The sequence below is a fragment of the Bufo bufo genome, chromosome 3 (genome assembly GCF_905171765.1).
Source record: "Bufo bufo chromosome 3, aBufBuf1.1, whole genome shotgun sequence".
Lineage (NCBI taxonomy): Eukaryota > Metazoa > Chordata > Amphibia > Anura > Bufonidae > Bufo > Bufo bufo.
In genome coordinates, this window is record NC_053391.1 from 247784906 (window position 1) to 247812012 (window position 27107).

At 45.4% G+C, this 27107-nt stretch overlaps 1 protein-coding gene across 4 annotated transcripts in view; it reads left to right on the forward strand.

Annotated features, from left to right (window-relative positions):
• Nucleotides 1-27107, forward strand: part of AMPD2 (adenosine monophosphate deaminase 2) — a 274354-nt gene that overhangs the window by 242735 nt on the left and 4512 nt on the right. For all 4 annotated transcript variants that reach the window (XM_040424078.1, XM_040424077.1, XM_040424080.1 and 1 more), the window contains exons 13-17: nt 1726-1852; nt 5035-5198; nt 5915-6035; nt 7336-7509; nt 7586-7696. In XM_040424078.1, coding sequence (XP_040280012.1) covers nt 1726-1852; nt 5035-5198; nt 5915-6035; nt 7336-7509; nt 7586-7696 — 697 coding nt within the window. The remainder of the gene's footprint in view (nt 1-1725; nt 1853-5034; nt 5199-5914; nt 6036-7335; nt 7510-7585; nt 7697-27107) is intronic.

Sequence of the window (27107 nt, forward strand, 5' to 3'; positions counted from 1 at the left end):
GCTAAAAAACAGCTTTTACTAACCTATCAGTCAAACAAATAAAGGTGCCCAAGGGGATGTTAATGGATGCAAGGTGCCGGCCGCACCCACCGCCGTTCGTGCCCAACGCCGCCTTTCCAGACTTCTGCGCCGCCTCCTAATCCTCTGTGCCGCCTCTCGCTCTCCCTCCCCCCTCCTCCTGCTGTAAGATCTCGCGCATACAGGGGTTGAGCGAAGTGCCGGCGCATGCGCACTTCGCTGTAAGAGGCCAAATGGAGAAGTCCGCACGGGCGCATCAGGCAGAGCCCTGTGCGCAAGCGCGAGATCTTACAGCAGAAGGAGGGAGGAGGGAGGGAGAGCGAGAGGCGGCACAGAGGATTAGGAGGCGGCGCAGAAGCCTGGAAAGGCGGCGCTGGGCACGAACAGCGGCGGGTGCGGCCGGCACCTTGCTCCATTAACATCCCCTTGGGCACCTTATTTGTTTGACTGACAGGTTAGTAAAAGCTGTTTTTTAGCTAAATAAGCCCACAGATGACATTTATAAGCCCACATTAGGAATCGTGAAGACGCCCTGAACATCAGCATATGTTTAGCTGACAGGGGTGAAACCTGGTGACAGAATCCCTTTAATACACAAGAAAAACTATATAAATGTGGTATTGTTTTAATCATGCTGACCTGGAGTATGAAATTACCAGTTTTATAGGGAACACCGTGAAAACAAAACCCATAAAACTGTGGTAGAGTTGCCTTTTTTTACAATTCCACCCCATTTGAATTTTTTTTCCAGCTCCCCACTACATTATATGCAGTATTAAATGGTGCCATTAGAAAATACAACTTGTCCTGCAAAAAACAAGCCCCCATACGGCAATGTAAATGAAAAAAATAAAAAACGTTACGACTCTGTGAAGGGCAAGGAGAAAAAATGGAAAATCACCAGGTCCTCTAAGTGTTCAAAGCATAATATACAATGAGGGGGGCGGACTGACCATAGAACCTACAGGGAAATCTATGGGTGAGCTGATGCCCATGGGCCACCCATGCCCTCCTTTCTGCCTCTGGCCAGGTACATAATGAGGTCTTGGTGGTAATTAACACAATCAGGATCATGTAATCATGATGCGCATGCCTTCCTGAATTCAGCTACTGTGACCCTCATCTCACATCCTAAGCTTCTTGCTCCATTAGGGCCCTCGCACACGACCGTATGCCCTCCGAGACATACCGTCCGTGAGTGTGCCATATGTCCCGGAGTGGCATTGATCGTGCGCACTGGAGCACGCAGCATCATAGATTACAATGATGCTGTGGACGCTGGGCCGCCCGCGTTACTATTGTCCTGCACTCAAAAAATCGTATGTCTCGGAGGGCATACGGTCGTGTGCAAGTGCCATTAACTAGAGACAACTGGAGGAGGAGGACAGAAAATAGTAGCTATTGATGGCCACCACAGAGGGACAGCTTTTTGGGGCAATAAATTGGGCTGCACTGTGGTATTTGGTTCTCTTCGGATGGTATTTTTCACTATGATATTGCTGACCCTGCCTACTTGTGTTGCCCCGCTTTCTGTCAGTTTGGACCCATAACGTAAGGCCACTTTTATTTTTTGGGTTTTTTTCAGGGCCACTTTATGTTCCCAGTACGCTTATATATACAAATGGATGTATTTGTGTCTGTTGGTCTACTGTTTATTTAGTTTTGAAAAAGTCTTCCACATTTTCTTTATCCTCTTTTACTTCGTAGTGATGTGTTTCGAAGTAAGAAGCAGGTTAATAATTTTCAAGAAATACTTGAGAATATTTTCTTGCCTCTGTTTGAAGTCACGGTGAATCCGGCCAGTCACCCAGAGCTGCACTTGTTTTTGGAGCATGTAAGTAGCCTTATAGGCACATCACTATGCTTTGTGGGACAATGCAATACAATCTCCTACTAAATAATTTTTTGCAAGAAAATTTTGTAATATTATAAAAAAATAAGATTTGTGTCTTTTTTTAATCCATGTATAACATTTTTAAATGCATACAGAGTAAATGATTATAAAACTATACAAACAAAACATAAGTTGTGTTGTCCGTACGGCAGAAGTCTCATCTTTAAACATGCTGCCTGCTTGTGCATACAGCAGGCGCCATAGCTGTCAGGTTTCTGCTGTTTCAAACAGCAGACACCCACGACGGATGTATGCAATCAGCCATAAGGCTGATCGCATACATTTCACTTCTCAGATGCTGTGGTCAAATGTGACCACAGCATCTGAGCAGTCCAGAAGTGGGAGCCGTGCGCTAACCTGCTGAGATCGGGGCACCTGTTACACTGCTCTAATAGCCCAAAGCTTCAAGCAGGCCTCGGCAGCTATTAGTGAAATATACCAATACAGGCCACTAGGTGGCAGCACTGTATTTTTTATATTGAAAATGAATTGTTCAATGATGGCTCTATGCCCGTACTATTAAAATCTAACAATATTAATCCCATACTGCAAATGGTGTAATGAGAAAATATATATAAAACTGGCCAATTCACCATTTTTTGTCACTTCAATTCCCCTAAAAATTTTTAATAAAAAGTGATCAAAAAGTTACACACACTTCAAAATGATAGCACTGAAAAGTACAAATTGCACAGCAAAAAATGAGCTCTCAAACAGTGCTGTACGCTTAACTACAAAAAAGTTATAAGGGTCAGATTATGGTAATGAAAAAAACATTTTTTTTTTCAAGGTTTTAAATTTTTGTTCAACATTAAAACGCAAGAAAAACTTTGCAATTTGTCCCCCCAAAAATATGACTCTGGTAAGGCAGGGAGTGAAAAACGAAAATGCCTGGTCCTCTAAGGGTTAAAATTACATAATTATGGCAAATTATCCAAATGTGTATAATATGATGATATTCTATGTATCTTTATTTAAAAACATCCTGGAATCTTGCAGTTTTTACAATGGCCACCGAGCCTCTCATTTGGCTGACACTTCCTGTTCTGTGGAGATTACTTTTCAGCGGTCATTTCATTATCATCACAGGCAGGACTACAATAAAAGGTAACCCCTATATGTAGTTAACACCTGATCCCCTACAATAGGATAATGGTCAAAGCTTAGAACTCTCTCCACCAGCATAATGAGCTCTGCACAGGTCGCAGGATTTCTAGAACACTGTCTCAAAGTCAATAGGTCCTTTTCTGAGGTTTCTTCTTTCCATGTGACTGCTGTAAAGTAAACCTCTACACTGAGGTAAACAGCTTAGAGGAGCAGCTCAGTCAAGATGGCTGCCCCCATATTTATGTACTAAAAATGGAATGAAAAATATACAATCAGAAAAATAAAAATTTAAAATAGAAAATAACATTTTTGTGTTTACAGATCCTTCAACTAGGAGTCCCCATTTCGCCTCTACAGTACTTCGTAAAAGCAGCCATTTTATTAATATAAGATTGATAATTTGGGTAGTTATCTGCATATCTTAACCTAAGGCCTCCTGCACACGGCCGTTTTTTTTTCCCGTTTACTGGACGTTTTTTGCGTTCTGTATACGGTCCGTATACGGAACCATTCATTTCAATGGTTCCGCAAAAAAAACGGAATGTACTCCGTATGCATTCCGTTTTCGTATTTCCGTTTTTCCGTTCCGTTTTAACATAGAACATGTCCTATTATTGCCCGCAAATCACGTTCCGTGGCTCCTTTCAAGTCAATGGGTCCGCAAAAAAAAACGGAACACATACGGAAATGCATCCATATGTCTTCCGTTTCCGTTCCGTTTTTTGCTGAACCATCTATTGAAAATGTTATGCCCAGCCCAATTTTATCTATGTAACTACTGTATACTGTATATGCCATACGGAAGAACGGAAAAACTGAACAGAAACGGAAACACAACGGAAACAAAAAACGGAACAACGGATCAGTGAAAAACGGACCGCAAAGCACTGAAAAAGCCATACGGTCGTGTGCAATAGGCCTAAGCCAGCACTCCAGGCTATGAATAGTAGTCAACCTGAAATAGCCCTCCACAGGGAATTAAATGCAACATAAGATTAGCCTGTGAATACCAATCAGGAATTAGTGTATTCAGTCTCTCAACGAAGGGAAATATGCTAGGTCTACACGACGACATAGCGCGACAGATAGGGCACAACTACACTGCAACATTTGTCGTGTGACATTTTGTTGCACCAATGTCGCGCAACAATTTTTTGTCGCAGTGTGACACAATAGACTGCCATTATAAAAATTGTCGCGCGACATTGGTGCGACAAATGTCATTGTGTAGACCTAGCCATAGAGCAGAGAAACAGCAGGTTTTTTTGGGGGGTGGGGGGGGGGGGTTTACAAAAAGGACCTTTAAAGGGAGTCTGTCACCACATTTGAGCATATTAGACTGATCAAATAGCGTTATATGTGCCACCCAGAACTTAAAAACTGTACCTTTGTTGTATCTAATGGAGTTTTCTTTCATGCAAAAAATGAACTTTTAAGATTCTGTAAATGCGCCCTCTCAAGTGCCCAGGGCGGCGTCTCAATCGTCCGAGCCCCAGGCAGCACCTCCTCAACGGCTCATAACCCCGCCCTCCGTGTGCCTCTGCCCGCCCGTTTACTCTCCTCCTCTCTCCTTTTCCACTGTGCTACGAATTTGACCGCGCAGCCGCAATCACATACTATTCGTTGTGATTGTACTGACCCAGAGAATGAAGGGCATGTGTCAGTTTTGCCACAAATGGAACGCCGTTTGAAAAATAAAACATAAGACGCTGGATGAAATGCGTTTTTTTTCCAATTCCACCCCTTTTGGAATTCTTTTCACGCTTCCCGCTACATTGTATGCCATAATTAATGGTAGCATTAGAAAGTACAACTTGTCCAGAAACAAAAAAGCCCTCATACAGCTATGTGACCGGAAATATAAATAAAATTATGGCTCAAGGAAGATAAAAATAAAAACGAAAAAACCTCCGGTATCCTAAGGGTTAAAATAAAAGTGCCACATGGTTTTATACACCAAAAATGACATGACAAGCTTATTCATTCTATTTGATTAATGTTTCCTCCTTCTTTAGGTGGATGGGTTTGACAGTGTGGACGATGAATCTAAGTCAGAACATCATATTTTTAATATGGAGAGCCCACTGCCAGAGAACTGGAGAGAGGATGAAAACCCCCCTTATTCCTACTATTTATACTATATGTTTGCCAATATGACTGTGCTCAACCACCTACGAAGGTATGTGAAAGTACTATTATTACTAGTACTAGTATGGCACTGCTCTATAAAGTGCTTCTTTGATTTTAGAAGATGGAAGCAGTGTGATCGGCTGCCGTAGGGAAGGTCTTTAGTTTTACAGAGGTGCTTCCTCTCTAAAGCCTCATGCACATGTCCGTGGAACGTGGACCGTGTGATACTGGCCTGGATTTCTTCTGGCTGCAAGAGCGCACGGCGTTATTAGTTGCTATGACGCCGTGCGCTTCCTGCTGCCGCCGCAGTACAGTAATACACTGGTATAGATCCTGCACTCAGAAGAAATCCAGGCCGGTATCACACGGTCCACGTTCCACGGAAATGTGCATGAGGCTTAAGTAATTACTGAATAAAAACTGCTATTAATGAACAATAGGAGGTGGTAAGGTCATTTCAGTTTGCTTTACTGGCAAGCTATTGGTGGGACAGGAAAAAATCCAGCCCTATTTCCCCTCTACTAGAACTACAATAAAATATTATGAAAGGAAACAATTACAATACTGAGTAACTCTTTTATTAAAATACTGGCTATCCTAAGGCCTGTAATGTAGTCATCATACATTTTGGTGTAATGTATTTTTGTGATGAACTGGCCCAACCAATATGCAGAGATTTGTCATAGTGATAGCTAGACAATCTCTACCTCAGTATGGCTGCGCATGGCCTTAGAGTCATGGTTATTTTTTTCTCCCTGGTAACAGACAGCGTGGATTTCATACTTTTGTTTTGCGGCCACACTGTGGAGAAGCTGGACCCATTCACCATCTTGTTTCTGGATTCATGCTGTCCCAGAATATCTCACATGGACTGCTGCTACGCAAGGTGATACTTACATAGCGTTTTATCTTTATTTGTGTAACTCCCTCACAGAAGCTGAATTCTGCAATGTCATATATAAAGTCATAAAAAACGATCTTTCCCTTTTACCAGTAGCATTTGTCACTTGTAATGTCGGACAAACAGTGCTTTATATGATGGTCATAGTTATGGGGAAATTGACTGTTGCACTCCAGGACTTTGTCATTGCCTTTCCTTTTAGCTCCAGTTTGTGGCCTGCAGTATAAAACTGGTTATTAGCATTTTATTATAAGGAAGATTTGGAAGATTTACAAGTGAGAGAGTGTGAAATCAGTGTCATCCTCTCCATGCCTTGCTTCCCACTTCCAAGGCATCCATCATGTAGCTATCACCCACCAGTAACATGCACATTTGGCTCTGCTGTGTTATTTTAGATGCCATCACTAGTGCTGCTTATATTTGGGAAAAACGCATGGGGTGGGGAACAATGCAACCCTGTCAGACCTTTGTTTCCACCACTCCGCTCAATAGAATATTGTCAAATCTCTTCAAATTGACAGGGTTTGGAAAAAGAAAAATGATAGGGGCATTCCATCATCTATTCATGTAAATGACAGGCATTTTCAGTTACAGTTGGCAGGGTTTACACATTCCAGCTGTTGCATGTGGTCGAAGCCCTGGCCACGTGCAGCAGCCTATAGCTGCACAATTTTTCAGGAAAGGCCAAGATCCCCATGGGCAGAGAGGGGTTTCAGCCACATGCAGCAGCCGAAATGTGTAACCGGGCTTAGTGTATGGAGAGTTCAGAAAGTGTGATTAGAGGGGCAGGTTGTGGTCAGTTTAGGAGCTCACATAGCAGGAGGGAGTTGCAGACTGTGTAGTACTATACGTACCACAATGCCATTTGATGGAACAGTGATGAACCACTCCAAGGCAATGCCCACTAGGCCCTGCCGAGTTGTACTGAAAAAATAAATTCAAAGCAACATGAAAAAATATTGGAGTGTAGAACTGAACTCTTACTTTTAGGCCCCCTAACCCCATTAGGTCAGATGCTAATAACTACAGATGACCTAAGAGTCTAAAATTGATGGATACCTCAGTGTCAGGCATCTCATGTTCCACACCAATACCTAGAAAGGAAATTAACCATAATAAAGACATAATTGGTTTTCAAACCAGCAAACAGGAGGAAAGACATTGAACTTATGGTATTGCGATTTATCACTGACCTTAGGTTTGAATTTTATAAACCAAAGGCAATAGTACACTTATTTATTCGTTATTTATTTAATTTTCTCAATTTTCGTTTCTCTTATTGCAGGCTCCAGTGTTGCAGTATCTGTACTACCTGGCACAAATTGGTATCGCCATGTCTCCCTTGAGTAATAACAGCCTTTTCCTGAGCTATCACCGCAATCCACTCCCTGATTTTCTGTCACGTGGCCTTATGGTATCCCTGTCCACAGATGATCCTCTGCAATTTCATTTCACAAAGGTATCCTTTTTTTATTTTTATATGCTTTTTATAGTCCTGTACTGTACATGTCTTCTAATATGTAGTCTGTTTTCAGGAGCCTCTGATGGAAGAATACAGCATTGCAACTCAAGTGTGGAAACTCAGCTCATGCGATATGTGTGAGCTTGCCAGAAACAGCGTTCTGATGAGTGGCTTTCCTCACAAGGTAACAAAGCTCAACATATGCAGTTTACAGCATGCAATACTACAGGCAGTAAAGGGTGTAAAGTTCGTCATTTTCTACAACCATGCTTCCAAACTTGATGTTCAGTGTCTTCAAGCTTCCTGAAGCCACGGGTCTTATATAGTAGACAGCAAGAAATGCCATAAATATAAGATTTGCACCATTCTATTTTACCCCAATCAGAACTGTCCTATATTTGTCACACTTAATTTGGTAAATTTAGTTAAAAAAGGAAAAATTGGCAGCACTCCCATTTTAGTGGATAAAAGGTAACCTTTATTCTCCCATGCAGTAACGACGTTTCAGGATACATTAATACAAAATTATATTTGTACAGTGCTAATCATCATGACAAGGGTATCGATCAGTGTTTAACCCCTTGGTGACCTCTGCCGTACGTGAACAGCAGAAGTCTTCTGTTTCAAAAAGCAGAGGCCTAGGCGAATGCATGCAATCAGCCATAAGGCTGATCGCACGCATTTAATCCCGAAGATGCTATGGTCAAATGTGACCATAGCATCTGAGCGGTGCAGCCTGTAACAGCGTTACCTGGCTGGGATCAGGGAAGGTGTAATGTACCTATGACAACTCGGAGCCTCAAGCAGGCTCTGATACCCATCACTGGAATATACAGTGAATGGTGTGTTCTGTGATGATATATACCAGTGGCGAACCTATGGCATGGGTGCCAGAGGCGGCACCCAGAGCCCTCTCTGTGGGCACCCACGCCCCCCGAAAAAAATCTATGGTGTACCAATTTGCCTTAGACTTTTCCTGCCATTCATCGGGCGCACTATGAACAGCACAGGCAGCACACTGAATGTAGGCAGGCTATTATAGCTAAATGATGAAGTACATGGAAGATATACTATATTGGACTGTAGTATTCAGGTTAAATTGCTGTGTTGGCACTTTGCGATAAATAAGTGGGTTTTGGGTTGCAGTTTGGGCACTCGGTCTCTAAAAGGTTCACCATCACTCATATATACACTTCACAGAACGCAATTAGCAATCTGGTGATTGCTAGTTATAGTCACTTAGGGTTTTAAAAATATAATAAAAATAAAAGTTCAAATCACCCCCTTTCCCCAAAATTTAAATAAATATACAATTAAAAAAAAACATCATAGGCATCACTGGGTTCGGAAACGCCTGTTCAACTAAAATATAACAATATTTATCCCATATGGCATATAACGTAATGGAAAAAAAATCTAAATGCCCAATGGTCACTTTATTTCCCTCAAAAAATTTGATAAAAAGTGATTAAAAACTTCAACAGAATATGGCGATGAAAAGAAAAAACTTTTCAGTGAAGGGTATGGTCTGGGAGAACAGGTATTTTCCTCCCAGCGTGTGCTGCTGGGCTGATTTGCAGCCAGGTGGGGTCAAATACCGGACTGGATTTTAATTACCAGTCTGGGTTTTGGCAGCACCTGGCTGTCCTTAAAGATTCAGCTGGGCTCAGCATCAGGATCTCTGTGTTGGGATCTGAGATTTTGTGCCGGACTTGAGGGCTGATACCCATGTGCAGGGGAAACGGGCCCCCTAAAGCCTGCTATGGACTGCTTGAGGCAGAACTGTCAACAAGGTGACTTGTCCAATATGAACTTTCCATTGTGTGTGAATTAATACCAAAGACTGCAAAGTGACATGTTGTTCGGGGCAAATTGAACTTTCCATTTGTGTGTGAATTAACACCAAAGACTGCAAAGTGATGTGTTGTTTTGTGCAACTGCCGCAAATAAACACTGAAGTTTGAGTTAAGAACTTGTATTTTGCCTCTGTACATGCGTCCGCTTACCCTATCTATCAGAGCGAAACCCCATAATTGGTGGAGGATGCGGGCAAGCGCAGAGAGGCAGGCGTAAGCGTCGAAATATATATATATATTTTTTTCACCGGGCACGGTTGTATGTCTTGCATTAAACCCGCTAAATTTCATCCCGTTACCCTTGACAAAATGGAGGCGGTAATGAAGGCCCTCGTAGAGGCTAACAGGCAGCAGCAAGAAACAAACTAGCTGCTGCTACCACACGTGATGGCTTTGCAGACAGCAGGAGCAACCCCGGGCGTCCACGATGCCCGGAAAATAGTCTGTGTGGCAAACCCCAAGATAAAACTCGCAGATGACCGAAACCTACCTGGCGATGTACGAGAAGGTGGCCACAAGGGAGAAGCTACCCCAAGACCAGTGGGCTGAGGTCGTCACTCCGTTCCTGGCATCCGATTCCCAGCGGATCTATTTCGACTTGCCGGACGATCAAGCGGCTGAATATTAGAAAGTCATGTGTGAGATTCTGGCAAGACTGGGGGTGAATGTGTTAGTCCGGGCCCAGCGGGTGCATCAGTGGGGGTTTAACCCAGCTGAGGCTGCGAGACCCCAGTGTTATAACTTACTTCACCTCTTGCAAAAATGGCTACAGCCTGACATGCTGAGTCCCACTGCTGTGCTGGATCATCTGTTAGCCGATATGTTCTGGAGGGCTTTACCACACCCTCTCCAGCACTGGATCGGTCAGGTGTCTTCTGGCAATGCAGAAAAATATTTGTAAACTGGGATTCAATAAAACGTAACCTTTACTAGGTCATTTAAAATAGTATGTCACACTGGGTGAGAGACGACATAAACAACACTTACAACAAAAATATCTCCACTGTATCAATTCATAAATCTGATAGATAAACAATTGGGTGGATCTCACCTCGTCTGGGCGGAGTCCAACTGTGGAGGGCGGTCCTGGCGATGGTGTTACCTTAGACCTATGTGACCAGGTGCTGGTGTGATAATTGGCACGATGTTGTATCCTACAAGGCCCTATTGTGGCTTTCCTGCCTGCCTAGGGGAATAGGGGCTCATCTGTAGCCTGCCTACCACAATGGAGCACCCGCCCCGACAGGGGCGACCCCACACCGAGCCTTTCCCTCAGTATGGGTCTCAGATTCTATCAAGCCCTAACTACAACGCCCTACATGCCATGTTTCTGTCACTTCTGGACATCATCAGGGGACTTCACATGTATATATTCCAGGGCAACTACAAATAGAAATTATAAACAGACACTCATTATAGGTCACAAATATATGAGCGCCACATATATAGTGGCTTATCAGCAGCCACAATCTACTTACTGGGAATCAAGGTGATTTTAGCCTCGTATCCGTGGACAAGAAGATGGATAGCTCTTGTCCTTACTGATGCAGGGGAAGTGTCCCTTGTCAGCCGATGTCTCACCACAAATAACAGTGATTTGGGTGAGCATTGAAAGGTTGTAAACCGCCTCCTTATGTAGCTCTACTTCCGATATGTGTACGCCCCCCATGATCATCTAACTCACCTGTCCAGGTATCGCAAAGCGCTTGTGATTCAGCGTGGAACGCACGCCACTCGCGTGCGTTCCACCGGACCGGAAGTTGATGTCACGTGATGCGGGCTAAACCGGAAGTGAGGTCAGAGCCTGAGTCAGAGCGTTGCCGTTTCCTTAGCAACTTCTAGGCTCATGACGCTCGGCCCTGTTAGCAGACACATGATAAGTTGCCTGTTGTTTTCATAAATGCAAGATCGCATTACAGATATATATTAGCAGGACAGCCGAGCACAGGCCATTCCACTACAGACGCCAGCCGATTGTTGGGCCCTGGAACCCAATTTTTTAAAACGGACTACATTTTTGGATGTTCTGATTTCAAATGAATCCACCATCAGATCCAATGCGCTCATTATTGGATGAGACAGCATCTGATCCGAGGGTCATTCAGAATCAACTACGGGGGGGGGGTGGGGGGCCTGGTTAGCCGCCTTTCCTTAACGGGTTTCCACTATATCTGCTCCGGTCGTGTCCATCACCACATCCCACGCGCCCACCAGGTGGGCACATACGATGCGGGGAGGGGCACGACAGGAACACATACATCACAGTTCGACTCTTGATTCAGATCACAAAAAGCAGCAATAATTTTGTTGTTCGTTTAGCCCGGATGGATGGACTGTTATGAGATAAAAGATCCATTTAGCCTCACATTGCAGGATCCTTCTATCAAAATCACCCCGTCTTGTTCCTGGCTTGATTTTTTCAATTGCTGAAAAAGATAGGCAGTCCAGTCTCCCTCCATGTTTGATATTTACATGACGTGCCACCGATGTGTCCTTATCATTCCTTATATCACTGAAATGCTCTCCTATTCTTCTCCTCAACTCCCTACCAGTCTTCCCAATGTACTCATCTCCACATTCACATGTGATTTTATACACCAGGCCTGTGCTTCTGCAGTTAATAAAGTCCGTAATTGTGTAGACTTTATTAGTATTGTTACTCCTGAATGACTTTGCTTTGGTCATAAAGGGGCACGCCACGCATTTACCGCATTTGTAGTTTCCACTAATACCTCTCTCCAGCCAAGTTCTTGGCTGGGACCCTGGTGTATAGTGGCTCTGCACCAACATATCCCGAATGCTTCTGCCCCGTCTATATGTGATGCTGGGGTGCCCCTTTATGGCCTTGCAAACATCAGGATCCATTAGGAGCATGTGCCAATGTTTTGATATGATGTCTCTTATTCCCGAGGAACAACCATTATATGTACTGATAAACCGGATTTCCCTGTTGTCACTGGGGCCACTAGACATAGGGTCATCTGTCTGTGGTGCCAGAAGAGATCCTCTATCTTTATTCAGGGCGATCTGATACGCTGGTGTAAGTACACCTGCTGAGTATTCTGCCAGAGAAAATACATTCCATCCTATGGTGCTGCATTCAAGGAACTTGAAAAAATATACAAGGAACAGATAGTCTCGTGGTGGGAGGTTCAAAGTCTTGAACATTATTTAGAAAATAACATTGTTCCACACAGAGCTCGACATACCCCCTACGGAATCGAGCACCACAACAACAACAACCCCAGACAGTAATAACAGCGCTGGCCCAAAAATAATAAATTTGTCCGATTACACCTTGTCAAAGATAGAAACTAAGGTCTTGGAGAAAGGTCTCTCCTTTGTCCCAACACCCAAATACAATCCATTTAAAACTACTGTAGACCTGCATTTATTTGCGCGTAAATTGCGTTGGTACAAGCATTTTTGTAATATTGAAAAGAAACAGAGCGCAGAAATGGGAGTCCCGCGGGATATGATATCTGATGTTAAATTACTAGAAAGCCTGTCGGCAGCTAATGAACCAGCACTGGGTGAGGGCCCTTTTACACCTCTTAAAAATAAGAGCAAAAGGATACCCCCCATAGGTGAGACGAACTGTGTGGACGTCTTTCTTAAATTGGTCAGTAAAGACCTTGAGACCACACACTTATACTCAGCGCCTCAGAATTGCACTCAGGATGAATTGTGTGCACTTGATGACTTGTCCAAAAATAAGGGCATTGTCATCAAGCCATCGGATAAAGGTGGGAACACGGTCATCCTGAGTGCAAAGAAGTATGAGGAAATTTGTGAGAACCTATTAGCCCCACGGGACTGCTATGAAATCCTACTAAGCGACCCGACTCTTGTATATAAAAAAGAATTAAAAAATATACTAGATAGGGCAAAACATGCTAAACTTATCAGTCAAGAAGAATTTGAATTTATGTACCCAGCACATCCTCAAATTGCCACTTTCTACAGTCTTCCCAAAGTGCACAAGGGCTACAAGCCTTTAAAAGGTCGCCCGATTGTATCAGGCATCGATAGCCTAAGCCAAAACTTAAGAATATACATAGATAAGATCCTGGCACCATTTGTCCTTTCGCTATCATCCCATGTAAAAGATACTGGGGACCTCCTAAGACAGATAGAGGGTATACAACTGGATGAGGGCTGCATATTGGGAAGTGTGGATGTTGAAGCACTATACTCATCCATCTCACAAATGGGGCCTCCATGCAGTATCATACTTTCTGTCATCAAGGGGGAGACATTTCCAAGCACATAGTGCCTTTGTATTGGAATTACTGGAATTTTCATTAAAGAGAAATTATTTTCTGTTCAATGGGCGTTTTTTCCACCAGCTCAGGGGCACCGCGATGGGGAGCCCATGTGCCCCATCGTATGCAAATTTGTTCCTGGGCTGGTGGGAAAACACCATTGTATTCAGGGACGAATGCGCGATCGAGCTCCAGCACGTCCAAAAGTGGGCGCGCTTCATAGATGATGTTTTTGTCATCTGGAAGGGGAGTATTGAGACCTTCTCGGCTTGGGTTCAACAACTAAACCAAAACGAGATTGGCCTCCATTTCACATCGGAATGTGATCCATCTAAACTCCCTTTCCTCGACATCACAGTGAACATAAACCGTCAGGGATGCCTGGAAACATCTATATATCACAAGCAAACCTCGACTAATTCCCTCCTGAGGTGGGAAAGTAGTCATCCATACCCCCTCAGGAAGGGAATACCGAAAGGTCAATACTTGCGACTAAGAAGGAACTGCTCGAAGCGCTCGGATTTCGTGAAACAGGCGGGTGATCTGAAAACTCGCTTTTTAGATCGCGGATACCCAGCAGGTGTACTTACACCAGCGTATCAGATCGCCCTGAATAAAGATAGAGGATCTCTTCTGGCACCACAGACAGATGACCCTATGTCTAGTGGCCCCAGTGACAACAGGGAAATCCGGTTTATCAGTACATATAATGGTTGTTCCTCGGGAATAAGAGACATCATATCAAAACATTGGCACGTGCTCCTAATGGATCCTGATGTTTGCAAGGCCATAAAGGGGCACCCCAGCATCACATATAGACGTGGACATGAGTACATTGGGAAGACTGGTAGGGAGTTGAGGAGAAGAATAGGAGAGCATTTGAGTGATATAAGGAATGATAAGGACACATCGGTGGCACGTCATGTAAATATCAAACATGGAGGGAGACTGGACTGCCTATCTTTTTCAGGAATTGAAAAAATCAAGCCAGGAACAAGACGGGGTGATTTTGATAGAAGGATCCTGCAATGTGAGGCTAAATGGATCTTTTATCTCAAAACAGTCCATCCATCCGGGCTAAACGAACAACAAAATTATTGCTGCTTTTTGTGATCTGAATCAAGAGTCGAACTGTGATGTATGTGTTCCTGTCGTGCCCCTCCCCGCATCGTATGTGCCCACCTGGTGGGCGCGTGGGATGTGGTGATGGACACGACCGGAGCAGATATAGTGGAAACCCGTTAAGGAAAGGCGGCTTGATTCCCAGTAAGTAGATTGTGGCTGCTGATAAGCCACTATATATGTGGCGCTCATATATTTGTGACCTATAATGAGTGTCTGTTTATAATTTCTATTTGTAGTTGCCCTGGAATATATACATGTGAAGTCCCCTGATGATGTCCAGAAGTGACAGAAACATGGCATGTAGGGCGTTGTAGTTAGGGCTTGATAGAATCTGAGACCCATACTGAGGGAAAGGCTTGGTGTGGGGTCGCCCCTGTCGGGGCGGGTGCTCCATTGTGGTAGGCAGGCTACAGATGAGCCCCTATTCCCCTAGGCAGGCAGGAAAGCCACAATAGGGCCTTGTAGGATACAACATCGTGCCAATTATCACACCAGCACCTGGTCACATAGGTCTAAGGTAACACCATCGCCAGTACCGCCCTCCACAGTTGGACTCCGCCCAGACGAGGTGAGATCCACCCAATTGTTTATCTATCAGATTTATGAATTGATACAGTGGAGATATTTTTGTTGTAAGTGTTGTTTATGTCGTCTCTCACCCAGTGTGACATACTATTTTAAATGACCTAGTAAAGGTTACGTTTTATTGAATCCCAGTTTACAAATATTTTTCTGCATCATTTGGGTGTAATTGCATACCACATATATGAACAAGTTTAAGTGGTATATATAATTGTCTTCTGGCAATGCCCTTGAGATGGTGGACCTGGTGGAACGCTATGAGGCTACCAGGAATCTAAAGGAGGGTTCTGTCGGGAGGGGGGCTGGCAAACCCTGGAAATCTCCACCCCAGGCCCAGAGATTTGAGCCGATAAAACCTGCCTGGGATGTACCCACCGTGGACCTGGCTCCTATAGTCTGCTGGCGGTGTCAGGAGCCTGGCCATGTAAGGGCTTACTGTCCCTATCGGGTTGAGCCCATGGACACTAACTATGGCTACCGTCAGTCGCTATATGCCAGGAAGCTGTGTGCAACAGGTACCCCAGAGTCTCTAGATCACTTGTGCCAGGTGGAGGTGGGAGACACTCTGGCGGAGGCTCTGCTCGACTCAGGGAGTCTGGTGACCCTAGTAAGGGCTACCCTGGTGCGGTCCGCTGAGTATGCTGGCCGGAAAGTCAGGGTGATGTGCATCCACGGAGATTTAAAAGACTACCTCACTGCGCTGGTGTCTATTTGAATTACTGTAACTTTTGTACTCCTCATCCGCTGAACATACTCCTCAAAAATGGTAAGAGGAGTATTTTTACTCTTCCAGAAAAAATGTAGCGTGACCTCTGATAGGGAGAGACTTCCTGGCCCTGTAGCCTGCTATGAGAGTTACTGATACCCATGAGTGAGGGGTAAGCCCAGCAGAAGGACCTTGTTCAGGAGGAAACCTGAGGCCGAAGGGCCAGCGGTAAGGGTGACCGCCACTTCGGTGGAAGAGGGGGAGACAATCCCGCTGAATGTAATGGTGGGAGACGTGGAGGACTTGCTGCTGGGTCCTGAATTGGCAGACCTCAACGTCTCTGGGGAAAATTTTGGCACAGCACAACACTGGGATCCAACACTATCCCCGGCCTGGGAGAATGTTGTAATAATCAATGGTGAACCACAACAACCTGTGTCCAAGTCGATGTTTCCTCGTTTTGTGGTTCATCAGAATATGCTGTATCAGGTAAACCAACTACGGGGTGAGCATATTGAATAGCTGGTGGTGCCCAGGGCATATTGCAAACTTATTGGAGCTAGCCCGCCAACATGTTCTTGAGGGTCATCTGGGAATGCAGAAAACACAGGACCGTATACTACAGCGGTTTTACTGGCCCAGTAAGAGGTGTTTGAAATCTTGCCCGACCTGCCAGACAACTATCCCCCAGCACCTTTTCCGCAGTCCCTTAGTACCTCTCCCGATTATCGAGGTTCCGTTTGAGCGAATCGCTATAGACCTTATAGGCCCAGTACCAAAGTCCGCTAGAGAGCACCAACACATCTTGGTCGTGCTAGACTACGCCACTCGGGAGCTGGAGGCGGTGCCACTGCGACATACATCGGCCAAACTCATAGCTAAGGAGTTAATGGAAATTGTGACCGACTAGGGTATCCCTTTTATGTCCAAAATCATGAGGGAACTCTGTAAGTTGCTGCAAATAAAACAGCTACAGACGGCCGTTTATTATCCGCAAACTGGCGGCCTGGTAGAGAGGTTTAACCAAACATTAAAAAACATGTTAAAAAGGGTGGTGTCTAAAGATGGGTAGGACTGGGACCTTCTTCTGCCCTATCTCATGTTCGCAGTGCGAGAGGTGCCCCAAGCCTCTACTGGGTTCTCGCCCTTTGAACTGCTATATGGCAGACATCCTCGCAGTCTGTTGGACATAGCCAAAGAGGCATGGGAACAACAACCCACACCATATAAGAGTATTATTGAATACGTCACCCAGATGCAAGAATGGATGGAGACAGTGTTGCCTCTTGTTAGGGAGCATATGGAGGCAGCACAGTGAGCCCAGAGTCGGGTTTATAATCGGCAGGTTCGGATCTTTAACCCGGGAGATCGGGTTTTGGTTCTGGTACCGACCGTGGAGAGTAAGTTCCCAGCTAGATGGCAGGGGCCCTACGAAGTTCTCGAGAAAGTTGGAGAGGTAAACTACAAGGTACACCAGCCAGGGCGGTGAAAGCCGGGGCAGGTTAATTTACTCAAACCTTGCTAAGAGAGGGAGACCGGTACTGAAGACAGCCCGCGGCCGAGTTATCTATGAGAAGAGGTTTCGGCTCCTCTGTCTGATGCAAGGGAAGCGGTTGCCACAGTGAAAATTGCTGACACCCTCTCCTCTAAACAGGCTCAGGAGGCCAGGGAGTTCGTTAGTAACCCCACAGTATTAAAAGGCAAGAAAATGCCATAATCGTACTGACCAGGAGAATGAAAGTAACAGGTCATTTTTACCATATAGAAAACAAAACAGAAAAATAAAAAAGTTGTGGCTCTGGGAAGGCGTGGAGTGAAAAACAAAAACGGAAATTCGCAGAGTTCTCTAAGAGTTAATCATGTGTGCCCATTGCACTACTGATATCCAAGATAGAAAATCCATTAATTAAAATATCACATGTGCATATGATCATAAAAACAATTCTACCTACACTACTGCACATGTCAGAAAGTAGACTACAGGCTCAGTTTGTACAAATTCCAAAGCATATGTCAGACATACACATTAGAAAAAGAGTGGGACGTGGCGATATTCGATGAGGGCATATGCAGACTGCATGTCAGACATGCTCAGAGTAGATAGAGACTAACAAAGCCATGTTAAAAAAGGGACTATGTAAAATGCCCACAGTTATATGTAAGCATATTATTTAGTATGTACAACCACACTAGTTGTAAAATTATAATCACATATTGTGCTGCCCAACCCTGGTCCCTAATACAGGGTATGTGTGTGTGTCCATTAACAGAGCATAAGTACCGAGTAATGTCACATGACATAATGTATCTATGTATAATGGGCCATACTGGGGGTCCCAAACAGCCACAACCCAATATAGACTAGTGCAAATATGGGAACCCTCTGCAGCTGCACGGATTTGCTGTGTATATGTGTACGGGATCTGCAAGGATGGATTCACACCCAAATCGGTTGAAAGTGCCTTTCACATAGATGAGTGGGCACAGAGAATGCGGCGAAAACATTCCCCAGACCATAACACTGCCACGACCAGCTTGCGTTCTTCCAGCCATGGTTGCAGGGTGTTTGTTATCTGTTGTTTCTGTTGACACGCCAATGTCCATCCGTTCAGTGAAGAAAAAACATGACTCATCGGAGAAGGCAACCCTTCGCCAATGAGCAGAGGTCCAATTCTGCTACTGCAGTGAACATTGAAGCCTTTTCTGCTGATGCAGCAGAGGTGCAGTGACCATCCGTCTGCTTCAGAGCCCCATACACAGTAGGGTTTGCTGAACATCTGGTATCTCCTGGTTCATTTTAGTTGTGAGCTGCTCAACTGTAGAGTGTCGGTCTGCCCTTGCTCACCTTCGTAGCCAATGTTCACCTCTCAAATCAATGACACGTGGTGTTCAACAGTTTTCATACTAGTTGTGCCATTTGTCCACTCATAATACACTTTCACCACAGCAGCACGCGAACAGTTCACAGTTTTTGAAATACTGCCACCCTTGGCCGGAAAGCCAATAATCATCCCTTTTTGCAAGCCACCATACAACACAGAGGAAGCGCCATATTCTGGCTGCCTCATAAATTAGGCGCATCCTCCGGCAATCTGTGCTCCTAAACAGAAATCCACAGCAGAAAACTGACGTAAATGAAATTCTGGTCACACCTCCTTCCCGACTTCTGGAAAAGTGGTGAGGGCAGCGTAAAAAATACGCTATTTTTGACTACTTAAAAAAAAAAAAGTAACAAACACACAGTCTGAGGCTTTTTATGGACAACTTTCAGATTAAACTAAATCATAAATCTCCCCATAATATAAAATACATAATCATATTTGGATGCCTTCTTCCTGACAGGCTCAGTAGCACTGTAGACGCTGATAATTGTTTTTATGATGATATGCACACTAGGGATTCATGGATTTTGTACTGTTAATATGCTCCACACATTGGTTGTGCAATGGGCACATACGATTTTCATGATGAGTAGCACTGTACAAATATAATTCTGTATTTTATGTCATGTATTGTATTTTGATTACACTTGATTAATGAATTTTTTTTTTAATAGTGTTTATTTAACATTTTGCATAAAAATACAACACTCCCATGGGGAGAACAAAGAAGAAACAATCTTCCATGATACAACAGTCACATCAGCAAGTCCATTATTAACGTATATCTTGACCATAAAAGACATATAAATGACTTTAGTACAAAGTGTCACTGTTGTCTCTAAGAAGCTTCTAGAACTTACTCAATCCCATACACTCACACATACATACAATGGGTGATACATTTGCCACCGTCAATGACTTAAGTCGTGCCTTCAGCCTGGACCCAAAGGCCCCAGATATCATCAAATCGATCAGTCAATCCCCTTGCCTCGTATGTCAATTTATACATTTGCAGGTCATTATTTATAAGGAGTACCCATTGGCCCACTGTAGGACACTTGGGCGGTTTCCAGTTCAAAAGTATATTTTTCCTCCTATAAAACATCAACAATCTTAACAGTATTCTATTATATTTGGAAGGAGTGGCATTAGAAACTAACCCTAGTAGGCATATTACAGGATTACAAATCCCTGGGAGCCCTAACCTAACATTGATAAAATTACAAATTCCCTTCCAGTATGTCTTTATCACCGGGCATAGCCACACCATATGGAAGAAAGAGCCCCTCGCCTCTCCACATCTATCACATCCCGAACTCGGTAATTGTCGCATCTGATAGAGACGCAGTGGGGTCAAGTACACTCTGTGCATCCACTTCACTTGGATGAGCTGATCTCTCGCACTTATAACCGACGTCCTCCATCTCAGACGCCACTCCTCCAAATGAGAATCCTCTAATTCTGGAATATCCTCAGCCCATTTAGCAAAGTAACGCCTAATGGGAGATTCTTGCATTTTAACAATTTCAACATAAAAGGAGGAGATTGGTTTGCAAGGGATTTTCCTCCTAGCTATTGACTCTAATGGGCCGCACTCTAAATTTAGGGATAGGGCTCTAAATTGTTTCTCGCAGGCATGTCTCAGTTGGAGGAAGCGGTAAAAACTCGTCTGGGGCAACTGGAACTCAGCTCGCAGGCTCTCAAAGGAACGGAAGGTCCCATCCTGAAACAATTGTGTTAGATATTTAAGACCCTTCCTAGGCCAGAATTCAAAGTCAGGAAGATGCAAGAGCTCTGGGAGAAGCTTGTTACGCCATAGTGGGATATAGGGGGACCAGGTGTCACCCTCCAGATTTTCTGTATGTATCTCCACAAACCTCACCCAAGCCTCGCTAACTGTTACCATAGAGTCCGTATAAGTCCCCAGTCCTACGGGTTTCCCCCCCCTGTATACCAGATTAGTTAGAGCTTCATATGAACCAGCCAGCGCCGCCTCTAGTACCACCGCAGGGTTATTGGCATCTGCCCTAATCCACCAAGATGCATACATTAGGCGCGTGGCTATATAATAAATATACATATCTGGTAGCTGCAAGCCCCCCTGAATGTAGGAGGCCTTCAGCGTCTTTCTCGCAAGTCTGGGGGACCGATGGAGACACAAGAAACGGGAAAAGGATCTATCTAAAATATCAAAATGGGACTTAGGGATCCTCACTGGGGCTGCTCTATAAATATACAGAAGTTTGGGTAGTAGCACCATCTTGATAATATTAATTCTCCCCACCAAAGTCAGCGGAAGATTTTCCCAGGCTTCCAGCTTACGCGTGACATATTCCATGGTGGGCCTCAAGTTCAATTGACAAAACTGTCTGGGGTCCCTATGGATATGTATCCCTAAGTAAAGAAAATTATCTACAACTCTCAGGGGAGATATCGGGGAAATATCCACATCTTCATCTGCATCTATTATACATAAACTAGACTTGGCCCAATTAACCCGTAAACCCGAGTATTTCCCATATCCATCCACTACATCCAGCAGGGTTTCTAAGGAGGGGCCAGGGTCCGCCAAGTAGACTAACAGGTCATCCGCATATAATGATACCTTCTCCTGAATCCCCGCTACCGTCCACCCCTCTATCAAAGAGCTGTTATTGATTAATTGTGTCAAGGGTTCCATTATCAGGGCGAACAACAATGGGGACAAAGGGCACCCTTGTCTAGTGCCTCTATACAACCTGAAGGGCCGGGATATGACTCCATTCACTCTAATCCGTGCTATAGGTGTCTGGTATAACAATTGGACCCACTTGACAAAGGAGGAAGGAAAACCAAGACAGAACATTGTTTCCCAAATAAAATGCCACTCCACAGAGTCAAAGGCCTTCTCGTTATCCAGGGACGCCAAGACTCTTGAACCCGCATTATCGTGCCTGACCTGTAAATTGGTGAATAATCTCCTAAGATTTATATCAGTCGTCTTCCCGGGCATAAAACCAGATTGATCAGGGTCAATAACGGACAGTATCACCTCGCCAAGACGCCTAGCCAGGACTTTAGCCAAGATTTTCGCGTCCGTGTTTAGGAGGGAAATCGGCCTGTATGATGCACACTGATCCGGAGGCTTCCCGACTTTGTGAATTACAACGACAGTCGCTTCCCCAAAGGAAGAAGGCAACTTCCCGGATTCACATGCATACTCAAAAAGTCTGAGTAAACGTGTAGATTGTAAATTAACGTCTAACCTGTACCATTCAATCGGGAAGCCGTCCGGTCCAGGTGACTTCCCAGGAGCCATGTCCTCGATTGCTGCCCTCACCTCTCCAACATCAATAGGTCTCCCTAGATATCTATTATCAGCCGCAGCCAAAGGAGAAAGTGGGATGGATTGAAGGAATGAGCGGATCCCATCTGGGGAGGAGGTGGATTTAGAACTGTATAGGTCAGTAGAAAAACTGAACGAACTGTTCACAAATGTCCTCGGGTCGCTATACCTTCAAGCCATCCCCGCAGGTAATGTGCGGGACTACCGTCTGCTGCGTCTCAGTCTTAGCCAGGAAAGCCAAGGCTCTCCCATTTTTGTCGCCATCTGCAAAGACCAGGCGCCTCTGGAATAGCAACCTCTTCTGGGTGTACTCAGTGAGATGCAAGGTAAGTTTCCTCTGTGCCTCGTCCCATGAAATACGGTTCACATCATTAGGATCTGCGATGAAAGCCTGCTCCTTATCTACTACCTCGTTTTCTAATTTAATTCTGGTGGCGCTCAGCTCTTTTCTGTAAGAAGCAATTGCCTGAATCAGTGTACCACGCAGGACAACTTTAAATGCCTCCCACTCCACCAAAGGGTTAGCAGAGCCCTCATTAAGTTCCCAATAATCTTTCATCCCCTGCTGCACCGCCCAAACCACCGGCAGCACCTCAAGCCATTTGCTATTCAGTCTCCATTGCCTTTCAGCAGGTGCAAGCGGCTGTCTCAGAACCACCAACAGGGGGGCATGGTCAGAAATGCCTCTTGGCAAGTATTCCATGGCTACCAGTGAGGGCAGCAGCTCCCTACTAAGAAATGCTAAATCAATCCGGGAGAGTGCTGCATAGGAAGCCGAATAGCAAGAGTATTGTCGAATATCAGGGTGCATATATCTCCATCCCTCTGTTAGAGCAAATACCTCTGCCCAGGAATTCAACGCATCAGTATGCGACCCCCCAGGACGAAGCCTATCCATTGTCCGGTCCAACACCGCATTATAATCCCCAAGTACAATCAGAGGCACCGGAGGCAACGCTGCCACTCGTTTCATAATTTCATCCAACACATCCCTCTGAAAAGGGGGGGGGACATATACTCCTATCACCACATACTCGATGCCTCTTATTGCAGCATGAAGGATCACAAAACGTCCCATCATGTCAGTCTGAACAGAGCAGGAACGAAAGGGAAGGGACTTTGCCACCAGAATTGACACACCTCTCGCTCTGGAAGTGAATACCGCATGGTAAGCTGCTCCCACCCAAGGCTTTTTCAACGCTAGGAGCTTCCTCCCCTGCAGATGTGTCTCCTGCAATATCAACATATCGGGGTTATGTTTCTTTATAAAATTAAAGACCAGTGATCTTTTAATTTTATCATTTAGTCCCCTGACATTCCAGGAGACAAACCGACAGATAGCCATTACGGCGGAGTGTCAAAGTTATACCATACGAGGAAAATGCACCACCCAAGCCATACATACACACAATCACACCCATACATCAAGAATGCAATGAGAACATCCCAACGTGCCCAGAACAGCGGACAAATCCCCCCACCCTGCCCAGATAACCCCAACCTATCCAAGCTTGAATATCCCATGAACAATCTCCTCTCTAGTAGATCAGGACGGGGAGGCCCGTGCTGCCACCCACCACTCTAGGTAAACTCAAGAACTGAACCTAGGCAGTAGGGCAATACAATTTTAGCACAAACAGCTCCCCATATAAAGTGACCATCCGCAACATAAAATAAGACTCTCAGAACATAAGTCCCATTATACTCAGCCCCTGCGATCGAGCCAGTCAGACGCCTCCTCTGGGGAATTTCACCACTTCACCATCCTGGATTCTGAGACGTGCTGGATACATCATGGCATAAACCAGGCCTTTCTCCCGCAACCGAACTCTCACTGCCGTGAATTGCCTGCGTTGTTTCTGCACCTCTGTAGAAAAGTCCGGGTAGAAGGAAATCCGGACGTTGTCAAAATGAATGTCCTTCATACGACGGGCCGTAGCCAGGATAGCGTCCCTGTCTCTATAATTTAACACTTTAAAGATAAAAGGACGTGGCGGGGCTCCAGGGGGCAGAGGACGGGTAGGAATCCTGTGCGCCCTCTCCACTGCAAACGTCCCCGAGAGGGTAATTGGGTTCAGGAGTTGCTTGATGAGACGCTCCGTAAATTCCTCAGGGGAAGGGCCCTCTGCCCTCTCCGGTAAGCCCATAATCCTAATATTATTTCTCCTGTTTCGATTTTCAGCGTCCTCCACTTTTGCCGCCAGGGTTTTAACTTGGTTTTGCAAATCACGGACCACCGAATCCTCACGTTGGACCGTATCTTCCACCTCTCCCAGCCTCCTCTCCACCTCAGTTGTCCTCTCACGGATCTTATCAATATCATGCCTGAGGAGAGTTAGGTCGGCCTGTACATGATCAATTTTGACCGTGAGTGTCGTTTGGCAGTTAGTAATGGCTGCCATGACTTTTGCAAGGTCCACCTCCGGACGTTCAGAAGAAGCCCCAGGGTTGTGGCCATCTGTCTGGCTCATGTTGTCAAGCATCAATTTAGGAGGGATAGCAGGCCCTGAGGTGCCCGTTTTTCGGCCCATAAAAACTTCAGCAACCAACGCTTGTGGCTTAATATAAGTGTCGAATCACTCTTCTGCTGAGGATAACGCAGACACAGTGTCCCCAACCAGCGTCACACCGCCCCAGGTGAATCTCTATAATGGCAGAGTAGATGAAAAAGTTCTCTACCTGGGTAACGGCCTACAGGGGGAGAGGTATAGCCGCCTGCAGTGCTGCAGCCAATATGGCGCCCGCAGCGTCCAACGCCCCGGGGTCACAGGTTCGCCGTCCGGCCAAGGAAGGAGTGAAAAGAACCCACCGGATTAAAGTTCCAGATCCCGCTTGGCCTCCGGTGTAGGTAAGTATGGCAGGGAATCCCCTCTCACCGGCTCCCCCACCGATCGATCCGGCCAGCAGTCAGGGATGGCGTCAGGTAGTGCCGTCTGGTAAGTAGGCCCAGTCCCAGGGCTTTTTATCCGGCAGTCACCGCAGGGCACCGGGACAGGTAAAACTTATGGGGGGCACTCACAGAGGCTCGCTGAGGGTCTTTAGGCAGAAGTTCAAAGTTTATCAGAGCGGATGGTCAGGATACAAACAGGATAGAATCGGAGCTGAAGCGACCAGCGTCCTCACTCCATGCCGGTCAGGCCACGCCCCCCCTTGATTAATGAATTTAACACTTAAAGAGGACATGTCACCACAAAATGCAATAAATCTGAAAGCACCATACTGTAGAGCAAGAGAAGCTGAGCGGTTTGATATATATTTTTGGGAAAAGATTCAGTAAAACATGTAATTTATAAATGTATATCTTCCTGTGAACAGCTATCTGTACAGAGAAGAGGTGTTACTAGTGAGTGACAGCTATCTTTCCATTCACAATTATACACACAGTGCTGTCAGTCACTGATAACACCTCCCTCCTGTACAAATAGCTGTTCACAGGAGGTGTACAACGCAAAGATAAATGTATAAAATACAAGCTTTACTGAATCTTTTCTCATAAAACTATATATTAATCTCTAGGATATGCCATCAATGATAGGTGCCACCTCAGGGACCCATACCTATCTGTAGAGCAAAGCCCGCAAAGTGAGGGAAGTGGACCGCACATGAGCGACCTCCATTCATTTCTATGGGACTGCCGAAAATAGCTGAGCACGCTTCTCATAGAGAACACAACAAAGCGAAGCCCATAAAACTGCATTGTGTTTATTTTCTAATTCCACCCCATTTGAATTTTTTCCAGCTTCCCTCTGCATAGTATGGGTGGCAGGATCTGGCCTGTTTCTGGCATTAGGGCTTTGAAAACCCCAGTCACGTGTATAAAATTGTAATATGTAGTGGAGTGTGCCACATCTGAATATGATCTTATTGTAGTAATTAATTAGGTAGTTAGTCTTTTTTAAATATGTCTGCACATTTCCTTAATAATCAGTGATGTGGCTTAGGGGTGGGCGATATGGCCAAAAATCGATATTGTGATATAATTTTAAGCATGTGCGATATGCGATATATATCGTGATATATTGTTTTCTATATTTGGGGGGCGGGGGGTGTTTAAACTTTTTTTTTTTTTTTTTTTACTTTTTATTTAATAACTATTAGCCTCCTTAAGGGCTAGAACCCTTGTCATATTCACCCTAATAGAGCTCTATTAGGGTAAATAGGACTTTACACTCTCCCTGCTGCCCTGTGCTTTGTGCACACAACAGCAGGGAGCTGACCATGGCAGCCAGCCTCTTATGTGCCCCCCAGCCTCTCATGTGCCCCCCAGCCTCTGATCCGTCCCCCAGCCTCTGATGTGCCCCCCAGCCTCTAATCTGCCCCCCAGCCACTCATGTGCCCCCCAGCCTCTGATCCGCCCCCCAGCCTCGTATGTGCCCCCCAGCCCCTGATCCTTTCCCCCAGCCTCTCATGTGCCCCCCCAGCCTCTGATCCGCCCCCCAGCCTCTCATGTGCCCCCCAGCCCCTGATCCTTTCCACCCACCCCCCCTCCCCAGTATTAATCATTGGTGGCAGTGGCCACAGGGTCCCCCTCCCCCCCCCCCCCCCCCCCCATCATTGGTGGCAGTGGGCAGTTCCGATCGGAGTCCCAGCAGTGTAATGCTGAGTCTCCGATCGGTTACCAGGGCACCCAGGAGTCACGCTACTGAAGTCCTGGCTGCCATGGTATGTTAGTGAGCAGCATTATACTCACGTGCGCCGTGGCCGCCGGGCGCTCCTTCTTCTCACAGGTCTGTGCGGCGCATTGCTAATGCTATAAGGACAGAAGAAGGAGCGGCCACGGCGCACGTGAGTATAATGCTGCTCACTAACATACCATGGCAGCCAGGACTTCAGTAGCGTGACTCCTGGCTGCCA